Source organism: Diabrotica virgifera, chromosome 5 (assembly GCF_917563875.1).
Source record: "Diabrotica virgifera virgifera chromosome 5, PGI_DIABVI_V3a".
NCBI classification, from domain to species: domain Eukaryota; kingdom Metazoa; phylum Arthropoda; class Insecta; order Coleoptera; family Chrysomelidae; genus Diabrotica; species Diabrotica virgifera.
This window is the reverse complement of record NC_065447.1, coordinates 170,187,937-170,211,824: the sequence shown is the minus strand read 5'-3', so window position 1 is coordinate 170,211,824 and position 23,888 is coordinate 170,187,937. Positions and strand designations below refer to the sequence as shown.

General features: G+C 31.8%; 1 protein-coding gene across 1 annotated transcript in view; it reads right to left on the bottom strand.

The window, feature by feature from the left end:
• The window catches only part of LOC114330652 (alpha-L-iduronidase), a 196,023-nt gene that overhangs the window by 43,234 nt on the left and 128,901 nt on the right, over nucleotides 1-23,888 (bottom strand). Inside the window, exon 10 of the mRNA XM_028280057.2 lies at nucleotides 22,143-22,297. Coding sequence (XP_028135858.2) covers nucleotides 22,143-22,297 — 155 coding nt within the window. The remainder of the gene's footprint in view (nucleotides 1-22,142; nucleotides 22,298-23,888) is intronic.

Below are 23,888 nucleotides of genomic sequence, written 5' to 3'. Positions count from 1 at the left end.
CTCCTCAAGCCCTAGAACCGCCATTTGCTCTCGACGAGTATCAGAACTCCCTCTCAATTAAATCTGACTCGGCTCCTGGTTTGGATCAGATTTCCTACTCAATGTTAAAAAATCTTCCCGTTGTTGGATCTTTGTTATTAATTCAACTTTTCAATGAAAGTCTTAGAACGGGTATAGTTCCTGTTCAGTGGAAACAATCAGTAATTTTACCTATAATCAAAAAAGATAAAGATTGTAATAATCCGTTAAACTTTAGACCAATAGCTCTTTCTTCATGTGTAGGCAAAATGCTCGAAACTCTTATAAAGAATAGAATAGAGTGGATTGTGGAACATAATAAGATTTTTAATCCACTACAACTAGGATTTAGAAGGGGTAGAGGTTGTACGGAATGCCTTACATACCTCACCTCAACAATTCAAATAGGCTTCGCTCAAAATCAATACACTATTGGCATATTTCTAGATATCTCTTCTGCTTATGATAATGTCAATATATCACTCTTGTATTCCAAATTATTAAAGTATAACATTCCAACCCAACTGGCTAATTTGATTTTCTGCCTTCTAAATGATAGAGAGCTATTTGTCAAAGACAAACTGGGACAAACCCATGGCCCAAGAAAATCAAGTCTGGGACTACCCCAAGGTTCCCCATTAAGCCCTATCCTCTTCAACCTATATTGTCTTTCCCTGTATAATTTAATCCCCTCTTCATGCAAACTAATTCAGTATGCAGACGATTTGGTTCTTCTGATTAGAGGGAGTGATATTAATGAATTGGTAATTAATGTAAATAAATTATTGATTCAGATGGAATCATGGTTGCTAGACCACAATTTAAATCTGTCTAAGAACAAATCTTCTGCAATATTATTTACAAAAGGAAACACGAAAATCTCTCCCCCTAACGTAATATTTTGTAACCAGAATATTGGTTGGGTGGATTCAGTCAAATACCTGGGGGTAAATATTCAAAAAAACTTAAAGTGGAATTCATATGTAAACTCAATAGAACTAAAAGTAAATCGTGGCCTGAATGTGATGAGAGCTCTTTGTGGGACTTATTGGGGAAGTGATCCAAAAACCTTACAAATTGTACACAATGGTCTGATTCAGAGCCATCTGGACTATGGCTGCCAGGTAATTTTCGATTGTCCAACTTCCTTAATTAAAAGATTGGAGAAACTAAAATACAAAAGTATCCGAATTATAACTGGATGCATGAAATCTACCCCAATTCATGCTCTCTTAAGTGAAAGTGGTCAGATCTCGCTTAAATCTAGATGGGAATGGCTTAGCTCTAAATTTATATTAAAAAATTTAATGTTAATTGGCAACCCAATTATTTCCGCTCTCGACCTGTTAGACTTGGCAATTCAAAGGAACCAAAATCATTGGAAAAACAGAAGTATTCCATTTCTAGTGCTTTTAAAAAACAAATTTAAAAGTACTTATCCCAACTTATATTTAAGTGACTTATACCCATGCCATAACTTTGAACTAGACCATCAATTATCAACAATTCCAATCATAAATATCCAATCTAATCGTTCAGATGAACTTGCCTCAGTTCAACTCCAAAAAATAATTCTAAATAAACCTAGTCACACCAAATTCTTCACGGACGGCTCGGTTGATGATGAAGGATCAGCAGGCTTTGGTGTCTTTAGCCGAGAGATCAACTATCCTTATACCAGTAAACTACCTAAGTATACCCAAATATGTACGGCTGAGATTGTCGCAATTAATCATGCCCTCCAAATTATTTTGAAAAATGGGATTAAACAAGCAATCATCTGCTCGGACTCTAAAAGTGCCTTACAGAAAATAGGCAGATCAACCTATTCTATGGAAACAGAACATTCATCGTTCATGACCAAGAGAGGCATCATTGAAGCGAAAGAAAATAACGTTAATATTAGTCTGGCATGGATTCCAGGACACTCGAATATTAAAGGGAACATGGTGGCTGATAAACTAGCTAATATAGGTAGAACCTTAAAGGTAGCTGCTGGTATCACTCTTCACTATTCCAACTTTCTACCAGACATCAAGCATTCCATCTGGAATCGGTGGAAGCAAGAATGGCAGGGGAAAAATCGAAATAATTCATTTTACTCTAAAATTGTAGGTCAGATAGATAAACTCCCCTGGTACCACAATTTTGCATACCAAGACAGAAGACATATAACCACCATTATTAGAATGAGGACAGGTCATTGTGCTACTCCAGTTCACCTATTCAGGATAGGAGTAAAAGATGACCCATATTGTGACTGTGGCCGAGTTGGGTCCTTAAATCATCTGATTTTTGAGTGCCCTATAAATATGTCACCCAATTTTGACCTATATAAAGAATTAGCCAAGACAAATATCCCTACTCCCATTGAAATTTGCCTACTTATGTCCAACCTTAATCCACGTAGGATTAACCTGATCCTTAAATTCCTTAACTTAGCCAAACTTAATTTATAAATTAATCAATTCCCAAATTTGAATTAAAAAAATTAAGAAGATAAAGATATAAAAAGATATTGGACCTCCAAATGATAAAAGTCTTAACCCTTATGGTATAATATTGCCTTTCCTGTAGGGACTGTCTGGCCCTATACGAAGATGTTCCTGCTAATATATATTTAAAAAAATTGAGGCTTTAACATATATATTTGGAAATATTCGACTGCCCAGAGCAAGACAAGAGTATTTCCCTGGTGTAAGCTGGGCGAATTATCCCGAGGGATATAACCCAATAAAGGAAGAAGAAGAAGAAGATAATATAATGTCAAACCAATCATACACTGCTCAAAGTGATCAAATCTTACTAAGAGTCGTATCAGTTTTTTTAGGAACCAGCTGTACCATAAAAATAATAATCGGGGACATGAATGCTAAGATTGGAAAAGAAACCGAATACATGGGAATAATAGGTAAGCAGTAAGCATAGCATCCATGATGTAACTAATGAAACCGGAAGCCTACTAATAGACTTCTATTAGCTCAACTTTTTTCCCTAAGCGAGATATCCTTAAGGCCAAATATGGCTCTCACCGAATAGTCAAGCAACCAACCAGATATATCATAATATGATCTATATTATCTATATACACATATTATGTTAATAGACAGAAGACTGGTAATAAGCATAATAGAATACTAGAATTTGGACACCATATAAGCAGACAGGAGTAGAAAAAAACAAACAAAGACCGAAAAATTAAACCTGAAAATCCAGAAATATGAAACCGATTGCGAGAAGAATTGAATAGGGAACTTCTAGAATAGAGGGAGAAAACAATACAAGAAGAATGGAATAACATTAAGAGGATAACATGGGAAACGACTTAAAGAGTGATAGGAATTTAAAATCATCCAAAAAAGAGCTTTGAATTGATCAGGAATGTAAACCAGCAGTAGACAAAAGAAAATGAACTATACGTGCAGTATACTCAAATAAGAATACGAGAAAGATGCGAAAAATATGAAAAAAACGAAGAAAGGCAGACAATATATGCAGAAGAAGAAGAGGAAATATGAAAGCTACCAAATACTAAAAGTTAAGGAAGATTTTAATCAGATTTTAATCACGCATTAATCTTTTTAATGCAGGCTGTATCATTTGGGTCATTCTGTGCAAAAAAGGTCTCTTGTGATTTTTCTCTAAAATTGATTGTTGTCGAGTTATACGCGATTTAAAATTTTAAAAACGCGAAAATAGCCATTTTCAAGCAATAATAACTCGGTTAAAAATTATAACTATGAAAATCAGGAACTGACCAAATAAAATTTTAAAGTCCCCCTACAAGATCCTGAAGAAATTTGTGTTATTAATATATTACTAAGCGGTTATTTTTAATTATTTTATTAGGCGGCCGTTAATGGTGAGTGCGAAAGAGATGCACCATTCCGGACGTCCAATGGTGCATCTCATTCACACTCACAGTGACGGCCGCCTCATTAACGCTTACCTATTGTTAATAATTAAAAATAACAGCTTAATAATAAAATAATGACAAAAATTTCTTCAGGATCTTGTAGGGGACGCTTTAAACTTTGATATGGTGACTTTCTGACTTTCATAATAATAATTTTTAACCGAGTTATTAAGCCACTAAAAATGGTCATTTTCGCATTTTTCAAATTTTAAATCGCGTATAACTCGACAACAATCAATTTTAGACAAAAATCATAAGAGACCTTTTTTGCTCCGAAGTAAAAAAATTGTTTTTGTAAAGGACATCGCACACATCTTATGGAAAATATAATGTCACTCAAATTCAATAAAATTTATACGAATAGATTCGTTTTAAAATAACGGTCAAATCTTATCATTGCGCCAACTCTTAATTATGATTAATTACGGCGCAAATTGCAATTAAAGTTTATCGAAATCACATTTTTGGAGTCAGTAAAACTGTCAGTTACAATCACTATTGCTCTGGGTGCTATTCAAGAGAGCTTATACCCCGCTGGGCCTAAGCGGATTAGTGAAACTAATCCGTTGACTTATGGAGTACCGACAATTTGGGTATTATAAAATATTTTTTCTCTCTCTAACTTATGTACGTATCCATTTGATTTCAGATTTATTATTTCTGCTCTTCTGCATCAATTTCTGCTCTTATTATTGAAAATATGGAGTTGGCGCAATGATAAGATTTGACCGTTAATTTAAAACGAATCTATTCGTATAAATTTTATTGAATTTGAGTGACATTATATTTTCCATAAGATGTGTGCGATGTCCTTTGTTTAAAAAAAATTGTTTAAACAATTTTACTACCGCGGTATCGCCTGGCTCCCTGTGGATTTGTTATAAGGACCTCTTTTTGAGTAAGTTTGTGCAAAAAAATCGAATCTGAATAATTTACCTAACAGGGTTGACGATACAGCCTGGACTATTAAGAAATAGTGAAGGACAAATTATCAGTAACGATGAAACGAAAAGCGGGCTGGAAAAACTATTTTGAAGGCCTACTAACAGGTCAAATACAAACACATCCCAAGCAGTAGCGGATTTCGATATAACCGAAGATCAGAACCAGAATAGTGAATTAACATACATACTTTCAATACTGGAAATAATGGATGTCATTAAATCACTGAAGAATAATAAAGCCTCAGGTATTGACAATATACCAGTTGAAATTTTCAAAATTAAGGACACATACTGATAAATAGATTATAAATTTCATAAATTGATAACAGACGTGTATAATAATACAAAAGAAATTATAGAAGATATAAGAAAAAAGTAATTATATGTCCAATCCACAAGAAAGGAGAAAATATCAGCTACAAAAATTATAGAGGCATATCCTTACTCTGTTTACGTGAATTACAAACAAAAGATTAAGTCACTTTATAGAGCAAATCATAGCCAAAACAAAGAGATGTTTGATAATTAAGATATCGAGATGATTTTTTTACAAACATGTTGAGAAAGGATGAAGTTATCTCGGAATGTAGGGAACGTAAGCTGTAGCATTTGTTTCTAATAAATTTCACATTTTGTTGCAAAATATGATACACAAAGTAAGTACAATTTTTATAAATAATATTAATAGATACTATTATAAAAATTAATATAAAACTCACTCAGTTTTTCTAGTTAGACAGCATCGAATTCGGCTACGTCGAGTTTTCGACTCCCTCTTCAAAGTTTTACTGTGGCCTCACTATCTTGAAGCACCATACCAGCTGAAGTCACAACTACACTAACTGGCAGTATATAGTATTGCAGTGTAATAACGTCGACATGTCTTTTCATTTTCATCCAATAAAATTCAGAAAAAGTCCCTATAATTTGCTTAGTAATTATAATATGTACATCACTGTCACATCGTATTTACATAAATATAGCCCAGTAAATGAACGGAAATTCGGCGATACCGTGTAATTTTCAGGGGCAACTCCGAATTGCATGAAAATTTGGATTTAGGTTTTACTTACCCTCCACTTCAAAGTTGAAATTGTGCCGTTGGTTGCTTTTACTTGGGGGGTGACAGTCACCCCTTCTCGGGGGTGAAAAAACATACGTTCAAGATAAGACCGGAAATGGATAAATTGACTGATTTTAAGCAACTTTTGTTCTATAGAGTTTTTTACGTAAGTCAATACTTTTCGAGTTATTTGACATTGAAAATGTTGATTTTTCGACAAAAAAACTACGTTTTCAGACGGTTTTTCGCAAATAGCTCAAATAGTAAATATTTTATCGAAAAAATATCCTTAGCAAAAGTGTAGCCTATAAAAAACCCAAAAAAATGGTGTATCAGTAAAATCTATCAATCAAATAAAAACAAAGTTGTAGCTCATGAAAAATACGTTCTTATTCGTCTAATTCCAAATCGAATATTTCAAGGTGAAATCACTGAAAAATTAAGCACTTTTCGGGAAAACCCCATTTAAACTTTTTTAAAGTGTTTATAAAAAGCTTTGTTTTAATTGTTAACAAAAGTTTTAGTATTAAAAATAAGCGAGTTACGCTCAAAATAAAGTTGGCCCTCTTTTTTTTGTAAAAAATCATGAAAATCTCGCCGTGTTTAGCTCCCCAAATGAAATTAATCGCTACCTCTTTACAAACAATTTACTTACCTATCCATTTTTTATATGATTTATCAGTCTCACCGGTTTAAAGCGTTTATTTTTGAAAGGGTTATAATTGAGAAAGCTTGAATGGGTCACTAATCACGAGTGTATGCAAATTTTGAACAGCCATATCTTAACCAATTTTTGTCTTACGGAGAAACAAAATAAACTAGCATATTTATAATAGCAAAACCTACATTTTTTTACTCTAAGATTTTTCTTATCACCAATACTTTTTAAGTTATTTTGAAAAAACTAAATTTTTCAAAAATATTTAGAAAAATTTTTTTTACTATAAAACCAAATGTTTTCAAAAATAAGCACTTCAAACCAATCAAACTTACAGATCATATAAAAAATACGCATACAGTTAAAATAGATGATAAAGCCAAACGATTAATTTCATTTAGGGTCTAAATAGAGAGAGGTTTTCACGATTTTTTTTACCAAAAAAAAGGGGCCAACTTTTTTTTCAGTGTAACTCGTTTATTTTTGATGCTGTAAACTTTTGTAAAAAACAAATAATAAGCTTTTTTTCGATACTTTAAAAATGTTAATAAGGTTTTCCCAAAAAAACGCTTCTTTCTTCGGTGATATCGCGTTAAATTATTCGATTTGGAATTAGACGAATAAGAACGTATTTTTCATGAGCTACAACTTTGCTTCTACTCAATTTGTGGACTTTACTGGTACATAATTATTTTCGTTTTTTTATAGGCTACACTTTTGCTAAAAATATTTTTTTCGATAAAATATTTACTTTTTGAGTTATTTGGGAAAAACGATCTGAAAACGTAGTTTTTTTGTCGAAAAATCAACATTTTAAAACGCGAATAACTCGAAAAGTATTGACTTACGTAAAAAACTTTATAGAACAAAAGGTGCTTAAAATAACTCAATTTATCCATTACCGGCCTTATTTTAAACACGCGTTTTTCACCCCCCGAGAAGGGGTAAATGTCACCTCCCAAGTCAAAGAAACCAACGGCACAAATTCAACTTTGAAGTGGAGGATAAGTAGAACCTAAATCCAAATTTTGATGCAATTCGGAGTTTCCCTGGAGATTACACTTGAAAACGGTCATTTATTGGGCTAATAAGTTCATTTTTGTTTTCATCCATTTTACAACATTAAAATGTGAAAACCTGCAATTATCCACGTCTCTCTGTCTGTCCGTCTGTAAACACCACTCCTCTGTTATTAGAATTGATAGAATGGCAAATTAGGTGCTAAATGAGAGCTTATAATATAACCCAAGGATAGTATTAACGGTGAGAAATTTGACCTCGGACTCCGGTTCCAGAGTTGAAACCAAAAACACTGTTTTAAAGTCAACGAAATAGTACAAGCGATATATTATTCGACGCGCCTTAGCAAGACGAGAACAAATACATATACAGGGTATTTCATTAATAATTGTCCATATAATAACTGGAGAAACCTTAGCACAAAATACGAAGATTTAACCTAAAACACTTTAATAAGATGTGGATCCTTACTGAGTTACAGGGTGTTTTATCTACAAATTTAAAAAAGTATTTTTGTTCAACATTTTAAATCTATTCGACGTATTCTTTTCATACTTGGCAGGTAGTATAGTTACTGTACAAACTATCAAATTATGTTAAACAAAGGTTTCTGGCTATTACCAGAGGCGTACGACGGGGGAAAGTGAATGGTTGACCCTTTCAAAATTCTACGCCACTGGCGAAATTGCTATTTTAGTACATATTTTGGATTCTCCAATACTTTCTATGAAAATAATATACTGTTCATTCGTAACGATAAAGTCATTAGTTTTCGAGATCTTTGAAGTTAAAAATGAAACGACATGATTATTTTGATTAATGTATTGTGTCGCTTCATTTTTAATTTGAAATATCTCGAAAACCAACCATTTTATCGTTACGAATGAAGTGTATAATATTTACATAAAAAGTGTTGCAAAATCAAAAAAATTACACTAAAATAGCAATTTCGTTAGTGGCGTAGAATTTGGGAAGGGTCAACCAGCCACTATAGCCTGTCGTACGCCTCTGGTAGTAGCTAGAAACGTAAATTTATCTTAATTTAGTAGGGTGTACAGTACCTGCACTTTCTACAAGTATGATAAGGGTACGCCAAATAGTTTTAATGTACTGGGTACAAATAATTTTTAAATTTTTAATCATATGAATCATATCATAAATTAATCAAAATAACTGTGCCGTTTCATATTAAACTTCAAATAATATCTCGAAAACTAATGACTTTATCGTTACCAATGAAGAGTATATTATTTACGTTAAACGTATTGAAAAATCTGAAAATGGCACTAAAATAGTAATTCCTCCAGTGGCGTAGAATTTGAGAAGGGTCAACCATTCACCATCCCCTGTCGTACGCCTCTGGTAGTAGCTAGAAACGTTTGTTTATCATAATTTAGTAGGGTGTCTAGTAGTCGCACTTTCTGCCAAGTATGAAAAGGATTCGTCAAATAGTTTTAAAATGCTGAGCAAAAATAGTTTTTAAATTTTTAGATAAAACACCCTGTAACTCAATAAGGAACCACATTTTATTTAAGTGTTTTAGGTAAAATCTTCGTATTTTGTGCTAAGGTTTCTCCAGTTACTATATGGACAATTATTAATGAAACACCCTGTATACTTTCGAATTATATGTATATTACTTTCGGTTAAAAGTATCTAGTACATGTGATACTATTAAAAATAGCCCAGTCGGGATAGCATTTGACCTTGCATTAGGAGCTGCCCCAAATTTTATTTTTCTAATCTTTAGGGAGGGTCAATATTAGTATAAATTTAAAATCTCGACTGAATTCCACCGTTGCGTTATCCGCCATCTTGATTTTAAACGAGAACCGTTTTTGCTCAATATCTCCGCCATTTTCAATTTTTGACAAAAAGTGTAGAAACTGAAATTGTTGAAAATGCGATTTTCTATAGTTTCATTTATTATAATTTTTTTCGTGCGGTCGATATTTTCCGAGTTATGAGGGGAAAATAGTGACAGTTGTAACATAATTATTGAATTATTGAATTATCTCGTTTATTATTAGTTTTACAACAAATATATACCTATACAAAAATGAAGAGAATTAAATTTTGTATAATTTGATGCCGTACTTTTTTTGATAAAATCAATATTTAAGGTAGTACGTATGTGGTAAAGGTGCGAGCGTAAGACCTGATTGATTTTGTAGCAATTGTTTTTGTTCAATATCTCCGCCATTTTCAACTTTTCGACAAAAAGTGTAAGAACTGAAATTGTTGCAATTACGATTTACTACAATTTTTCGAGAGAACCAGTGGCAGGTCTACAAGGGGGAAATGGGAAAATTCCCCCCAACAGGGTCCAAAATTAAAAAAAAAATTGTTGAAACATCACGATATATTAGCTGACATAAAACTTAAAAATATCGACAGACAAATTCAACCAATCAAACCCGCTCGTTCATAAAATTAAGTGAACTTAATGCATATAATGTCTTATTATGTCTTTTATATATGTACTTAGTTTGGTTGATGTTTCATTGGAAGTTTCAAAAATTGTATAAAATATAATTCTCTTTATTTTTGTTTATGTACAATTATGTCGTAAAGTTAATAATAAATGAGACAATTCAATAATTATGCTTCCCTTACGCTTCCATTATTTTCCACTTTAACTCGGAGAATATTGATCGTATAAAAAAATTGTGCCAAAGAAATTGTAGGAAATTGCATTTCCAACAATTTTCTTTCCCACCATTTAGGTTGAAAAGTTGAAAATGGCGGAGATATTAAGCAACAACAGTTCTCATTTAAAATCAATATGGCGGCTAATACGACCGCGGAATTCAGTGGAGATTTTAAATTAACACTACTATTGATCTCTGCTAAAGGATAGAATTATAAAATTTGGGGCAGCTCGGAAACAAAATTCAATTCAATAAATTATGCTTCCCCCATCACTTTTTACTATTTTCCCATGTAACTCGGAAAATATCAACCGCATGAAAAAAATTGTTAAAAAGAAATTGTAGGAAATTTTATTTTGAACAATTTTAGTTGAAAATGGCGTAGATATTGAACAAAAACAATTGCTATAAAATCAATCCGGTCTTAAGCTCGCGCCATTACCGCATACGTACTACCTTAAATATTAATTTTAGCAAAAAAATGAAAGAGATCAAAATTGTGTAGAATTTAATTCTCTTCATTTTTGTATAGATACATATTTGTTGTAAAACTAATAATAAACGAGATAATTCAATAATTATGCTCCAACTCTCACTATTTTCCCCTCATAACTCGGAAAATATCGACCGCACAAAAAAAATTATAATTAATGAAATTATAGAAAATCGCTTTTTCAACAATTTCAGTTTGTACACTTTTTGTCAAAAAATTGAAAATGGCGGAGATATTGAGCAAAAACGGTTCTCGTTTCAAATCAAGATGGCGGCTAACGCAACGGTGAAATTCAGTCGAGATTTTAAATTTATACTAATATTGACCCTCCCTAAAGATCAGAAAAATAAAATTTGGGGCAGCTCCTAATGCAAGGTTAGGCCTGTTATTCGTCTAACCCGACTGGACTAAAAGTCTAGCTCGAATATTTAGTTCTGGTTATATATGTACTATAATTTCCGGTTAAAAATTTATGACCGAAAGTTTGGTAAAAATGATTTAAAATTAGTTAAATTCCAAAATTACACGAAGACTTCAAATATCGACTTCCGGTTCTACTTTCGGTCATGTTCGTTGAAAACTTAGAACTGACGAGAGCCAATTGCTTATTTAGTATAGTATAGTTGATCCAAAAGATGGCATAACCCAGACATCCAAAGTGAAAGTTATCCTTCAACACTAAATTGTTCTATATGGTCCACACAATGTCCAGAAAAAAGTCACACCATTTTGAGCGTCGGGTTTGGGGGGGAAAGGGGGGAGAAATCGGTAAATTGGTAGTTTTTTAAGTTTTTCGCCAATATTTCTAAAACTATGAGGTTTAGCATGAACAACCTTTTATACAAAAATGTTCTACATTAAATTTGAAATAAAAAAGGCCCTATGCATAATCTTTCTAAAATGAATGGTTCCAAAGTTACGGAGGTAGTATATTATAACTGGTCCAAAAAAAGGCCTAACCCAAACATCCAAAGTAAAAATTTTCCTCCAACACCAAAATGTTCTATATGGTCCACATATTGTTCAGTAAAAAGTTACACCATTTTGAGCGTCCGGTTTGGGAGCGAGATGGGAGAGAAGCCGGTAAATTAGTAGTTTTTAAGTTTTTCGTCAATATTTCTAAAACTATGCTTTGGCGTAAACAATGTTATATAAAAAAATGTTCTACATGAAATTTAAAACAAAAAATGTTCTATACATAATTGTTATAAAATCAACGGTTCCAGAGTTACGGAGGGTGAAATATCGAGATTTTCGATACTTTTTATATTTTTTGGGCAATATTTTTGGTATAACTATACCAAAAACCCAGACATCCAAAGTGAAATTATCCTCCAACACCAAATTGTTCTATATGGTCCACATAATGTTCAGAAAAAAGTCACACCATTTTGAGCGTCGGGTTTGGGGGGAGAGGGGGAAGAAATCGGTAAATATCAAAAGTATCGAAAACCTCCACATCATCAACCGTTGATTTTATAACAATTATGTATAGAACCTTTTTTGTTTTAAATTTTATGTAGAACATTTTTCTATAGAACATTCCTTACGCTAAAGCATGGTTTTAGAAATATTGACGAAAAACGTAAAAAAACTGCTAATTTACCGACTTCTCCCCCATCTCCCCCCCCCCAAACCGGACGCTCAAAATGGTGTAACTTTTTACTGAACAATATGTGGACCATATAGATAGAACAATTTGGTGTTGAAGGAAAACTTTTACTTTGGGTGTCTGGGTTAGGCCTTTATTTGGACCAATTATACTATACTACCTCCGTAACTTTGGAACCGTTTATTTTAGAAGGGTTATGCATACACCCTTTTTTGTTTCAAATTTAATGAAGAACAATTTTGTATAGAGGGTTGTTCGTGCAAAACCGCTTAGTTTTAGAAATATTGACGAAAAACCTAAAAAACTACGAATTTGCAGATTTCTCCCCCCTCTCCCCCCAAACCCGACGCTCAAAATGGTGTGACTTTTTTCTGAACATTATGTGGACCATATAGAACAATATGGTGTTGGAGGATAACTTTCACTTTGGATGTCTGGGTTTGGGTCTAACTATACCATACTAATTATGATAAAAATTCATTAGAAAACTATCAGAGAGTAATGTAATGGTTTCTCCGAAAAACAGTGCCTCATAAAATACATAACAAAAAGAAACCATTAATATATGGATTCTGTGTTTGGGTAATAATTTGGCTCTTTCTGAATTTAAGACGTAATACTAGGACGTCTCTGTATAGTCCCGAGAAATGCCCTTACGTGGCACTGCAGCAACGGTACATAAACCCATTATCCACTAAACCGCTAAATGTACTAGGAAATTGCTTGATTAAAATAAATTTATATATCTCGCAGGTGACTAAACCGACACGTTTCTCAAATCAACTTGTCCCATCACCCCTAACCCAACTATAGCGACAAGAAGATTTCCTGACAGTGACGTCCACGATATGCTATAATATGTGTGAAAAGAGAAAATCGGCACGAATATTCCAAATCAAAATTTTGTGAGTGGTTTATTCATGACACGGAAACAATATACAGGGTGAGACAGATAATATAATAAATAACTTAATATAACTTAAATAACTTATAAAACTTATAAATTTTATTTAATTACACTTCAGTCTTTTTATACACTCCTTCACCACCTCTCTCCATCTCCTTCTGTCCAATGCTAGTTCTTTCCATCTCTCAATGTTACTTTTCTTCAAGTCTTCATACACACTGTCCTTCCATCTTTTCCTTGGCCTGCCTTTCCTCCTCTTTTGTATTGGTCTTCGTGAGAGTACCATTTTTGGCATTCGTTTACTTCCAATTCTCTCGATGTGCCCCCGACACCCCAAGTATCGTATTCTCTGTGCTTTGATCGTCGTCGTGATCGTTGGCTCTTGATACAGTTCTTCCAATTCTTTATTGGTTCTTCTTCTCCACTGACCTTCTATTTTCACACCTCCATATATTGCTCTTTGCATTTTTTTCTCCCATCTTTCTAAAAGGTCTGTTTCTGACTTTTTGAGCACCCATGTTTCGCATGCGTATGTTACTGTAGGTCTGATAACAGTCTTATAAATTCTTATTTTTGTTTTTCTTGATACGTATTTGGATTTCAATAATGTGCGTAATGCTCCATATTTTTTATTTCCTTTAGCTATTCTTGCCTTTATCTCCCCTTCTTCAGGACCATTTTCATCTATTTTGGCTCCCAGGTAAATAATTTCTTTGGCTCTTGGCTATATCTCGAGAACTAACGGTAACTAAATCATGAACATTTGCATGAAGGGGTTTTGAAGAGTAAACTATTTAATGAAAATATTTTCATCAATTTGCTACTTACGGTTATACCGGAAGTTGCTTATAACTTTGTTTTTTTTTTATTAGACACCCTGTATATTTTTATATTTTTGGATTCTCCTCGATGGCTTCTTTCTTAAAATATGAGGTGTTGTAATGTTATACGGGGTAATTTAAAAGATAGTTACGGTTTTTTCTTAATTTCGGTGCAACATTCACACCCTGTATAGTTGTAGTGATTTGATATCAAAAACTCTTTTTATGTTCAAATGATTTTTAATATAGTCTACTATTGTTAAAAATTATCAATATAGTGAAATGTTTAATTTTAGTAGGTACACAGTGTTGGTCAAAACTCGGAATGAGTATTTTCTGAGTTTTCTTAAGGAACAGCCTTTGTTTTAGTATTGTAATAGCATTCCCTATACCTAACTTCTTTAATTTATGAGTTATTCGTAAGAACAACCAAGAAGAGTTTGTCAAAGTTTACTACAACGGTTTCGACGGACTCGACACTTAGATTACGACAACGGTTGTACTACCTAATAATATTATGCAGATTCTCAGTGACACTAAGGATTAAATTAATTTCCTTTTAATCATTTATAATAGTTTTTGTTCGATCAGATTTCTCGTAATCAAGTGTCCAGTTTGTTGAAACCGTTCTAGTAAACTTTGAAAAGAGTGCAGCTGATATGTGAAACAATTGTGCATTTAATGATAGAATTATATACAGTTGAGTCCGCGAGTCTTTACCCGTGCGTCATTAATACCTGGCGAGATAAAACACATACTTTTTACCTAGCATCATTCTCTTCCACGCATGAAACTCATGACAAACCAGCTGCCGTTTGTTATTAAGTAAAAACACATGTTATTTTTATGGACCCTCTAGACTCAGTGCATTGAAAAGAGATAGGTACAAAAAAGACGATTCGGTATGTTTTCATATTTTAAGCACAATTTGTTTGACGTTTCTGCTTTGTTTAGTTTTGTGGCTGTCAGTCAGTTGAATTTTTTGCGGTTTTTGTCGAATTTTTGCGTTTTGAAGTTTCTTTATATTACACAAATAGTTGTTTTCACAACTAATTTTATATTGGACTTTGAAATTTTAAGGTAAATAATTATATTTTGGCAATTAATATTTTTTTATTGGCTTTAGGATTAGACCATGCGGCCAGAAACAAAGTAAATAGTACATACATAAACATAATATATATCTTATCTAAACTATCTAATTACTAATCTAAGTTAAGGTTATCTAAGTCTGACCGACCTTTTTGTTAAGAATAGATATAATAAACATTTTATTTTCAAAGTGAATTTTTGCTAAATTAATATTAATAAAAATTTTGGGATAAGGACAAGGGTCACACTTTTCTCATTCAAGGATTTTTCTTTTTCTTAATAATTATTGATTACCTATATACCCACCCCACATGGTAAGGCAGGCATGTAGGCAATCAAAAGGAAAGACATCATTTAAGGTTACAAGCCTAATCTAGTCATTCTATAACTTAATTTTACAGTCATATAGGAAAAACAAAATAAAATCAAAAATACGTTTATCACTCAGTGCCAAAAGATACATAACATTATAGGGACCGTAAACGTTTAAACTTCTTAATTTTTTTGTAAGAATGTCCGACTGATGTGTGTACTTCTTACAATTAAAAAATATATGATCCAAGTCCGCCGTTTCATTGCAAATATCACAAAGATTGTTATCAGTTATTTTTATTTTGTGTAAATGTGCCGGATAGCAAGCATGTCCAAATTTCATCCGAGATATGGTTGTTATGGAACTTCTCGGATAATAGTAATTTTTAAACCAGTAAGTTTTTCGAATATCGGGTTCTAGCAATGTATATCTTGTGCCTTTTGTCAAAATAAAATGTTCATATTGTTTAGACCATTTTTTATATAAATTATCCTTAGCAATATTTATTCTCTCATCTAATGTTAATAAGGGTGTAACATCTTCTCCCAACTGTATGCTTTCTTTAGCCGCTTTATCAACTTGTTCATTGAATGTGATACCTGAGTGTGCTTTCACCCACACAAAAATAAATTTTCTAGTTTTTTGTATTTGAGAGAGCAAAGATTTTATTTTGGCTATGTAAGGATGACTATATGCGGAGTTGATTTGTAAATGTGATTGTAAACTATTTAAAACCGAAAGTGAATCAGAAAAAATTATGGAGTATGAAATGTTATTTTCCATTATAAATTCTATAGCTTTCAAAATAGCAAACGCTTCTGCTGTAAAAATGCATGTTTTTCTACTCAATTTAAATCTGCGTTGTACTTGCAGTTGTACAATTAATATTTAAAACATACAAAGCTAACGTCATTCACACAGTAAAGAAATGATTGTGTTTAGATTTCCGTCAAAGTGAATAAAATAACAAAAATAAAATATGTTATTGAATTTTTTTATAAATTGTTTATTTATTTATTAATCAATAATAATAAAAGAATTTATTAAGCTACTTCAAATGTAGCTGTAATTCTGCACAAAAATTTTGAAGCAAAACTTACATTTGACATTCTATATATTTGATAACGTCAAATTTTATAATAAAACCCGTAATCGGAACAGTAGCCACTTTCTGTCAGTTGTTGTTGCATGAAATAGATTTCCGACTTATTTCGTATGCTTTAAATGATGACGCACGGGTAAAGACTCGTGGACTCAACTGTAATTTGGACCACATATACTACACATATAAAGGTTCAAATTTAGATAGGTGGCCATATCAGATTTTGCCTTTTACAAAAATGGCAGGCATTCAAAATGGCGACTATACATATCTGACTAATAGCACGATAACTTTTGAACGAGACGTCAGATTTCAACCAAATTTGGTATATAAGTTCATTTTTTGATGTATAAGATCGAGGTCTTGAACCGGAAGAATCGGTTTACCAGAAGTTGTGTTTTTCCTGGTTTTTATGTAAAAATATGTTGTTGTTTTTTCAATTCTTTCACCCTGCATGTACGAATTTTTTAAAAAGTTAATACCGCCATTGAAAAGAGCGTAAAAATGTTTTTTAGGAAATATTTTGAACTTTTTATTTATGTTAATTACCATTTAATAAATGCATAATGTATCTTCACATGTACCTATGTGCGGCAGATTCGTGCAAATATTATAAGAATTATTGTGCATTTAATGGTAGAAGCATATAATTTGAACCACACATACTAAACATTTAAAGGTTCAAATTTAGATATGAGGCCATCTCAGTTTTTGTTCCTTTTACAAAAATTGCGGGCATTCAAAATGGCGACTATACATATGTGACTAATAGCACAATAACTTTTGAACGAGACGTCAGATTTCAACTATATTTGGTATATAGGTTCTTTCCTTGATGAATAAGATCGAGGTCTTGAACCGGAAGAAATGGATTACCAGAAGTTGTGTTTTTACTGTTTTTTATGTAAAAATATGTTGTTTTTCAATTCTTTCACCCTGTATATATAAATGTTTCAAAAAGGTAATACCGCCATTGAAAAGAGTATAAAAATATTTTTTAGGAAATATTTTGAACTTTTTAGTTCTTTTAATTACCATTTAATAAATTCATAACGTATGTTTACATGTACCTATGGGCGGCAGATTCATTTTGAATGCCCGCCATTGTTGTAAAAAACAAAATCTGAGATGGTCTCATATCTAAATTTGAATCTTTGTATGTGTAGCATGTGTGGTCCAAATTATATGCTTCTACCATTTAATGCACAATAATTATTATATTATTATTTGCACCAATCTGCCGCAGATAGGTACCTACATGTGAAGATACGTTATGCATTTATTAAATGGTAATTAATATAACTAAAGAGTTCAATATGTCTCCTAAAAAATATTTTTATGCTCTTGTCAATGCCGGTATTACCTTTTTGAAAAATTAATATATACAGGGTGAAAAAATTTAAAGAATAAACAACATATTTTTACAAAAAAATCAGGAAAAACACAACTTCTGGTAAACCAATTCTTCCGGTTTAGTAGCACAATCTTGTAGATCAAAAAACGAACTCATGTACCAAATGTGGTTGAAATCGGACTTTTCGTTCAAAAGTTATCGCGCTATTAGTCACATATGTATAGTCGCCATTTTGAATGCCCGCCTTTTTTGTAAAAGGCAAAATCTGAGATGGCCTCATATCTAAATTTGAACGTTTGTATGTGTAGTATATGAGGTTCAAATTATATGCTTCTACCATTTAATGCACAATAATTCTTATATTATTATTTGCACCAATCTGCCGCAGATAGGTAACCTACATGTGAAGATACGTTATGCATTTATTAAATGGTAATTAATATAACTAAAGAGTTCAATATATCTCCTAAAATATATTTTTACGCTCTTTTCAATGCCGGTATTAGCTTTTTGAAAAATTAATATATACAGGGTGAAAGAATTGAAAAAATAAACAACATATTTTTACATAAAAAATCAGGAAAAACACAACTTCTGGTAAATCGATTCTTCCGGTTCAGGAGCTCGATCTTGTACATAAAAAAAGAACCCATATACCAAATTTGGTTGAAATCGGACTTTTCGTTCAAAAGTTATCGCGCTATTAGTCACATATGAATAGTTCCAATTTGAATGCCCGCCATTTTTGTAAAAGGCAAAATCTGAGATGGCCTCGTATTTAATTTTGAACCTTTATATGTGTAGTATATGTGGCCCAATTTATATGCTTCTATCATTAAATGCACAATTCTTATATTATTTGCACGAATCTGCCGCACTAAAAGTTTCTCTTCTTGGTTGTCGTCTATCGGGGAATTGCTGATGATAAATTCTTAATGCTAGTAGCACATTATATTTTACATTAAATGGCCGGGAAATTCCAATTTTCTCTTTTTATCTTCAGTATTAATTCGGGTTTTTTATTCATTCGTTCATGGTTTTGGTCACTTATTTCACTTATAGCAACAGTATTTGTAATTATTCACTTTTTCATCATGTTGTTATGATGATCCGCAAATATATAGCAAAATTACAAAGACATAAAAGGAAAAGTAACCAAAAATTATAAAATTGGTTATTTCTTCATGTAGATAAAAATATAGGAAAAAATTATGTTCACATATGTTTTTTGTACGTGTTAAAAGTGATAATATAGACTTATGATAGACTTATAATTAAAGGACACCGCATACATCTTATGGAAAATATAATGTCACTCAAATTCAATCAAATTTATATGAATATATTCGTTTTAAATTAACGGTCAATTCTTATCATTGCGCCAACTCTTAATTATGATTAATTACGGCGCAAATTGCAATTTGTTTATCGAAATCACATTTTTGGAGTCTATAAATGTGTCAGTTACAATCACTATTGCTCTGGGTGCTATTCAAAACAGCTTAAACCCCGCTGGGCCTATAGGGCAGTCAATGAGGGTATGTGGCTCCGAATTCCATCCTACTATATAGATTTACGTGATATTTTCACAGTAAGTAGGGAATAGCCCAAGAAACAAAGTCTACCCTATGCCGATGTGTGCTTTTGTCTTGGGGCGGTTCCCACCCCTTCTCGGGGGTGGAAATTTTTTTGCTTAAATAACTACGGAAGTTGCTCGAGAACCTAATACTAAGCAAAAACTGTTCTATATTTTTTTTCGAAAAATCAAAACTTTTTGAGTTATTCCTGGTTGAAAATTGGCCATTTTCATTGAAACATAACACCTTTTCAAACGGTTTTTTGCGAATACCTTAAAAACTATGCATCTAACTTAAAAAACTATATAAAATATTTTTGTAGCTTATAAAATAACAAAGAAATTCTTTCCTTTATGAATCTTTTAGTTATAACACAAAAAGAGATATGGTAAGTGAAAAAAACTTGTTTTCTTGGTGCATGCTCAAATCAGTGTATTTAACTTGAAATAACAGAGAATCGGTCAATTTTAGGTGGATAATGCTACCAATAACTTTTGTTTTGCTTGAAAAGGCCTATAAATTAAGCAATATTAAATGTCGATTACATTCAAACTATGCGAGATAAACTGTAAAAAATTTGATGACTAACGTATTTTAAGAAAAAAATGAGAAGTATATTTAACCCTTCATCCACAAGAATTTAAATGCATCGTTTTCCTTCTACAATACATTTTACTATAGTGTTCTTTTTATGTTCAAAAAGTTGGGCGGGTATAAAATGAATGGTTTTTGAAAAAAATAAGATCAAATTATTGAGCGCATTTTTAAATTTTCTTAAAAATCTTCCTATTTCTCCATGTAATTCGAAAATGATACGAGATGCCAAAAAAAGATGCCATACAAAAATGTAGGCTTCTTCTAGATAAACATTTTGATTTTATTTTTTATAACAGTATCTCTTATCATTTTCAAGTTACATGGAGAAAAATGAAGATTTTTAAGAAAATTTAAATATGCGCTCTATAATTTGATCTTATTTTTTTCAAAAACCATTCATTTTAAACCCGCTCAACTTTTTGAACATAAAAATAACACTGTAGTAAAATGTATTGTAGAAGGAAAACGATGCATTTAAATTATTGTGGATGAAGGGTTAAATATACGTCTCAATTTTTTTCTTAAAATTCGTTAGTCATCAATTTTTTGCAGCATATCTCGCTTAGTTTGAATGTAATCGACATTTAATATTGCATATTTGAAAGGACTTTTCAAGCACAATAAAAGGTATTGGCAGCATTATACACCTAAAATCGACCGTCTCTGTTATTTCAAGTTGAATACACTGATTTGAGCATGCACCAAAAAAACAAACTCGTTTTACCTACCATATCTCTTTTTGTGTTATAACTAGAAGATTGAAGAAGGAACAAATCTCTTTGATTTTTTATGAGCTACAAAAATGTTTTATATAATTTTTTTAGTTAGATTAAGTTTTTAAGGTATTCGCAAAAAACCGTTTGAAAAGGTGTTATGAAAATGGCTAATTTTGAACCACGAATAACTCAAAAAGTATTGTTTTCGAAAAAAAAAATGATAGAACAGTTTTTGCTTAGAATTAGGTTCTCTAGCAACTTCCTTAGTTGTTTAACCAAAAAATTTTCCAACCCCGAAAAGGGGTGGGAACCGCTCCCAAGACAAAAGCACACATCGGCATAGGGTATACTTTGAATAAGGAGATATTTTCAGGCTATTCCTAAAATTTCATTAAAATCCATGCAGTAGGATAGAATTCGGAGGTAATAACCTGTTCTTGCTCTCATTGACTGCTCTACTAAGCGGATTAGTGAAGCTAATCCGCTGATTTATGGAGTACCGGTTATTTGGGTATTTTAAAATATATTTTTCTCTCTCTAACTTATGTACGTACCCATTTGATTTCAGATTTATTTATATCAATTTCTGCTCTTATTATTGAAAATACAGAGTTGGCGCAATGACAAGAATTGACCGCTAATTTGAAACGAATCTATTCATATAAATTTTATTGAATTTGAGTGAAATTATATTTTCCATAAGATGTGTGCGGTGTCCTTTAGGATATATTAGATTTAAATTTTGTATTCATATTCAAATAAAAATGAGAGACATTCATATTATGAGACATAATAAATATCGTATACTGCAACTGATAATACAGAGTAAAATAAAGAGCACACGCGGACCCCAAAGAAGACACTCGTGGCTTCATGACTTAAGTAAATGGTTGGGACTAACATCAATTGAGGTTCTCAAAAACGTCGCAAACAACATTAAAATTGCTATGATGATAGCCAACATCCGCAAAGGACAAGGCACATGAAGAGGAAGAACGGATGTATAAAACAAAGAGACATATTTTGTTAAAAATCTTTGCCATACCATTACTGAATTTGGGATATGGGATATGCAGATTTACTTATTTATATTTCTTTTAAAATGTTCTTAGTATCGTACGCCTATGCCGTAAACATTTATACACTAAGAACAATCCATTATAACACCCTCTTCAGAAATTGTCCCGGCAAACTGTAGCCGAGACGTCTCGGTATAACTAATGTACGTTTCATTTTAATTCCCGTACGGGTCCGATTGTTTGAGTGAGATATTTGTGCGTTTATTTACCTTCGCCTACTCGATGAAACGACATGAAAACACCCACATCGAGGGGATTGATCCTCTCGAAACATCGACGTCGAGCTCGAGAGCTGCTACCATTCCTGGTGGTGCTGCTACATTTGCCTGCTGGTTCGTATTCCACTTCGTATCTGAGCAAACATCTGCAAATGGAAATCGGGTTATTGACAAGCAGTAGAGAGGTTAGCCGTGTTCTGTTAACTCCTTGTAAACACATTGTTTGTTTATAGATATGATGATGTTGTCGTTCAACCAGAGATGGTACACTCGAGTAATTTTATGCAATCCTCTCTTATAGATATACTTAGAGCAATAGGATTGTAGTTTTCTTAATTGCTGTATATCAGTTCATAATAAAAATATGCGTAATATACATACAGGGTGAGTTTATAGTGCGGGATCGGTCGATAACTCCATTATGGTACAAAATATCGAGAAAAGTTATTTAAAAAAAAAATGTAGGCAATAATATTCTCCACGCTTGGAAAATATGTCCATTTCTACAGGGTGATCAGTAACTGCGTGGTATATCAAACATATAATTTTTTAAATGGGACACCCTATATATTTTTTCATATTTATATTCCCCTCATAATTCTTGTTTATATAATATACGGTTTTGCATTACTATACAGAGTATTTAACAAGTTATGACCATTTTTATTTCGAAATCACTATGAGATTAACACCCTGTATATAAAGAAGTAATTCGTAGACAATAATTTGTTTTATGTAGTAAGATAAACAATATACTGTGGTTTTTAAATTAAGTCCAATTCACATCATTGACGAATATTTGTATACAGGGTGAACTACAAAACCAAATTACGATTTTCTCTATTTTTTTAAATAGATCACCCTATATTTTATTTTTCAACATTCTTGTATTTAATATACTCTTTCATTTTTATATAGCATTCCCTATATCTAAACTGATTATTTTCCGAGATATTTTTAGTTTTCTTCAAATTTCGGGAATACATTCAATTTTTCTAGTAGAAATAAGTTAGTATTGAGTGATAATTAAACAAAATTATTTTTATTAGATAAATAACTAACACAAAATATAAACCATAGCAATATGCAGTGAATATACCAATAAATGTGATATTAAGAAATTATCATATTTCCCTAATATACAAGAATCGTAAAATTCCTACAAAAAAAACTTTGTATTGTATATAATAATATAACAACATTATTTTTATTCAATAAATAACTTACATAAAACATAAATCAAAACAATATACTACTGATGTAACAGTTTTTAGATTGGTATATCAACAACATTCTAAGCCAAGAATTTTTTAGTAGAACATTCATTTTTATAAGCACTTTTAAACTACAAAACAAAATTACGATTTTCTCAATTTTTTTTAATAGATCACCCTATATTTTATTTTTTTTGTTTTAATATTGTATTTATGATACTCTTTCATTTTTATATAGCATCTCCTATACCTAAACTTATTAGTTTCTGAGATATTTTTAGTTTTCTTCATTTGCCGGGAATAAATTCAATTGTTATAAATATAAATAACTTAACAAATAAGTATTAAGTATGTAATAATATAACAAATATTTTCATTCAATAAATAACTAACAAAAAAATAATAAACCATAACAAAATTTAATGAATGTACCAATTAATGTGATGTTAAGGATATAAGTCTAAAGTAAATGTTACCTATATTTTTTTTGTAGGAATTGTATGATTCTTGTATATTAGGGAAA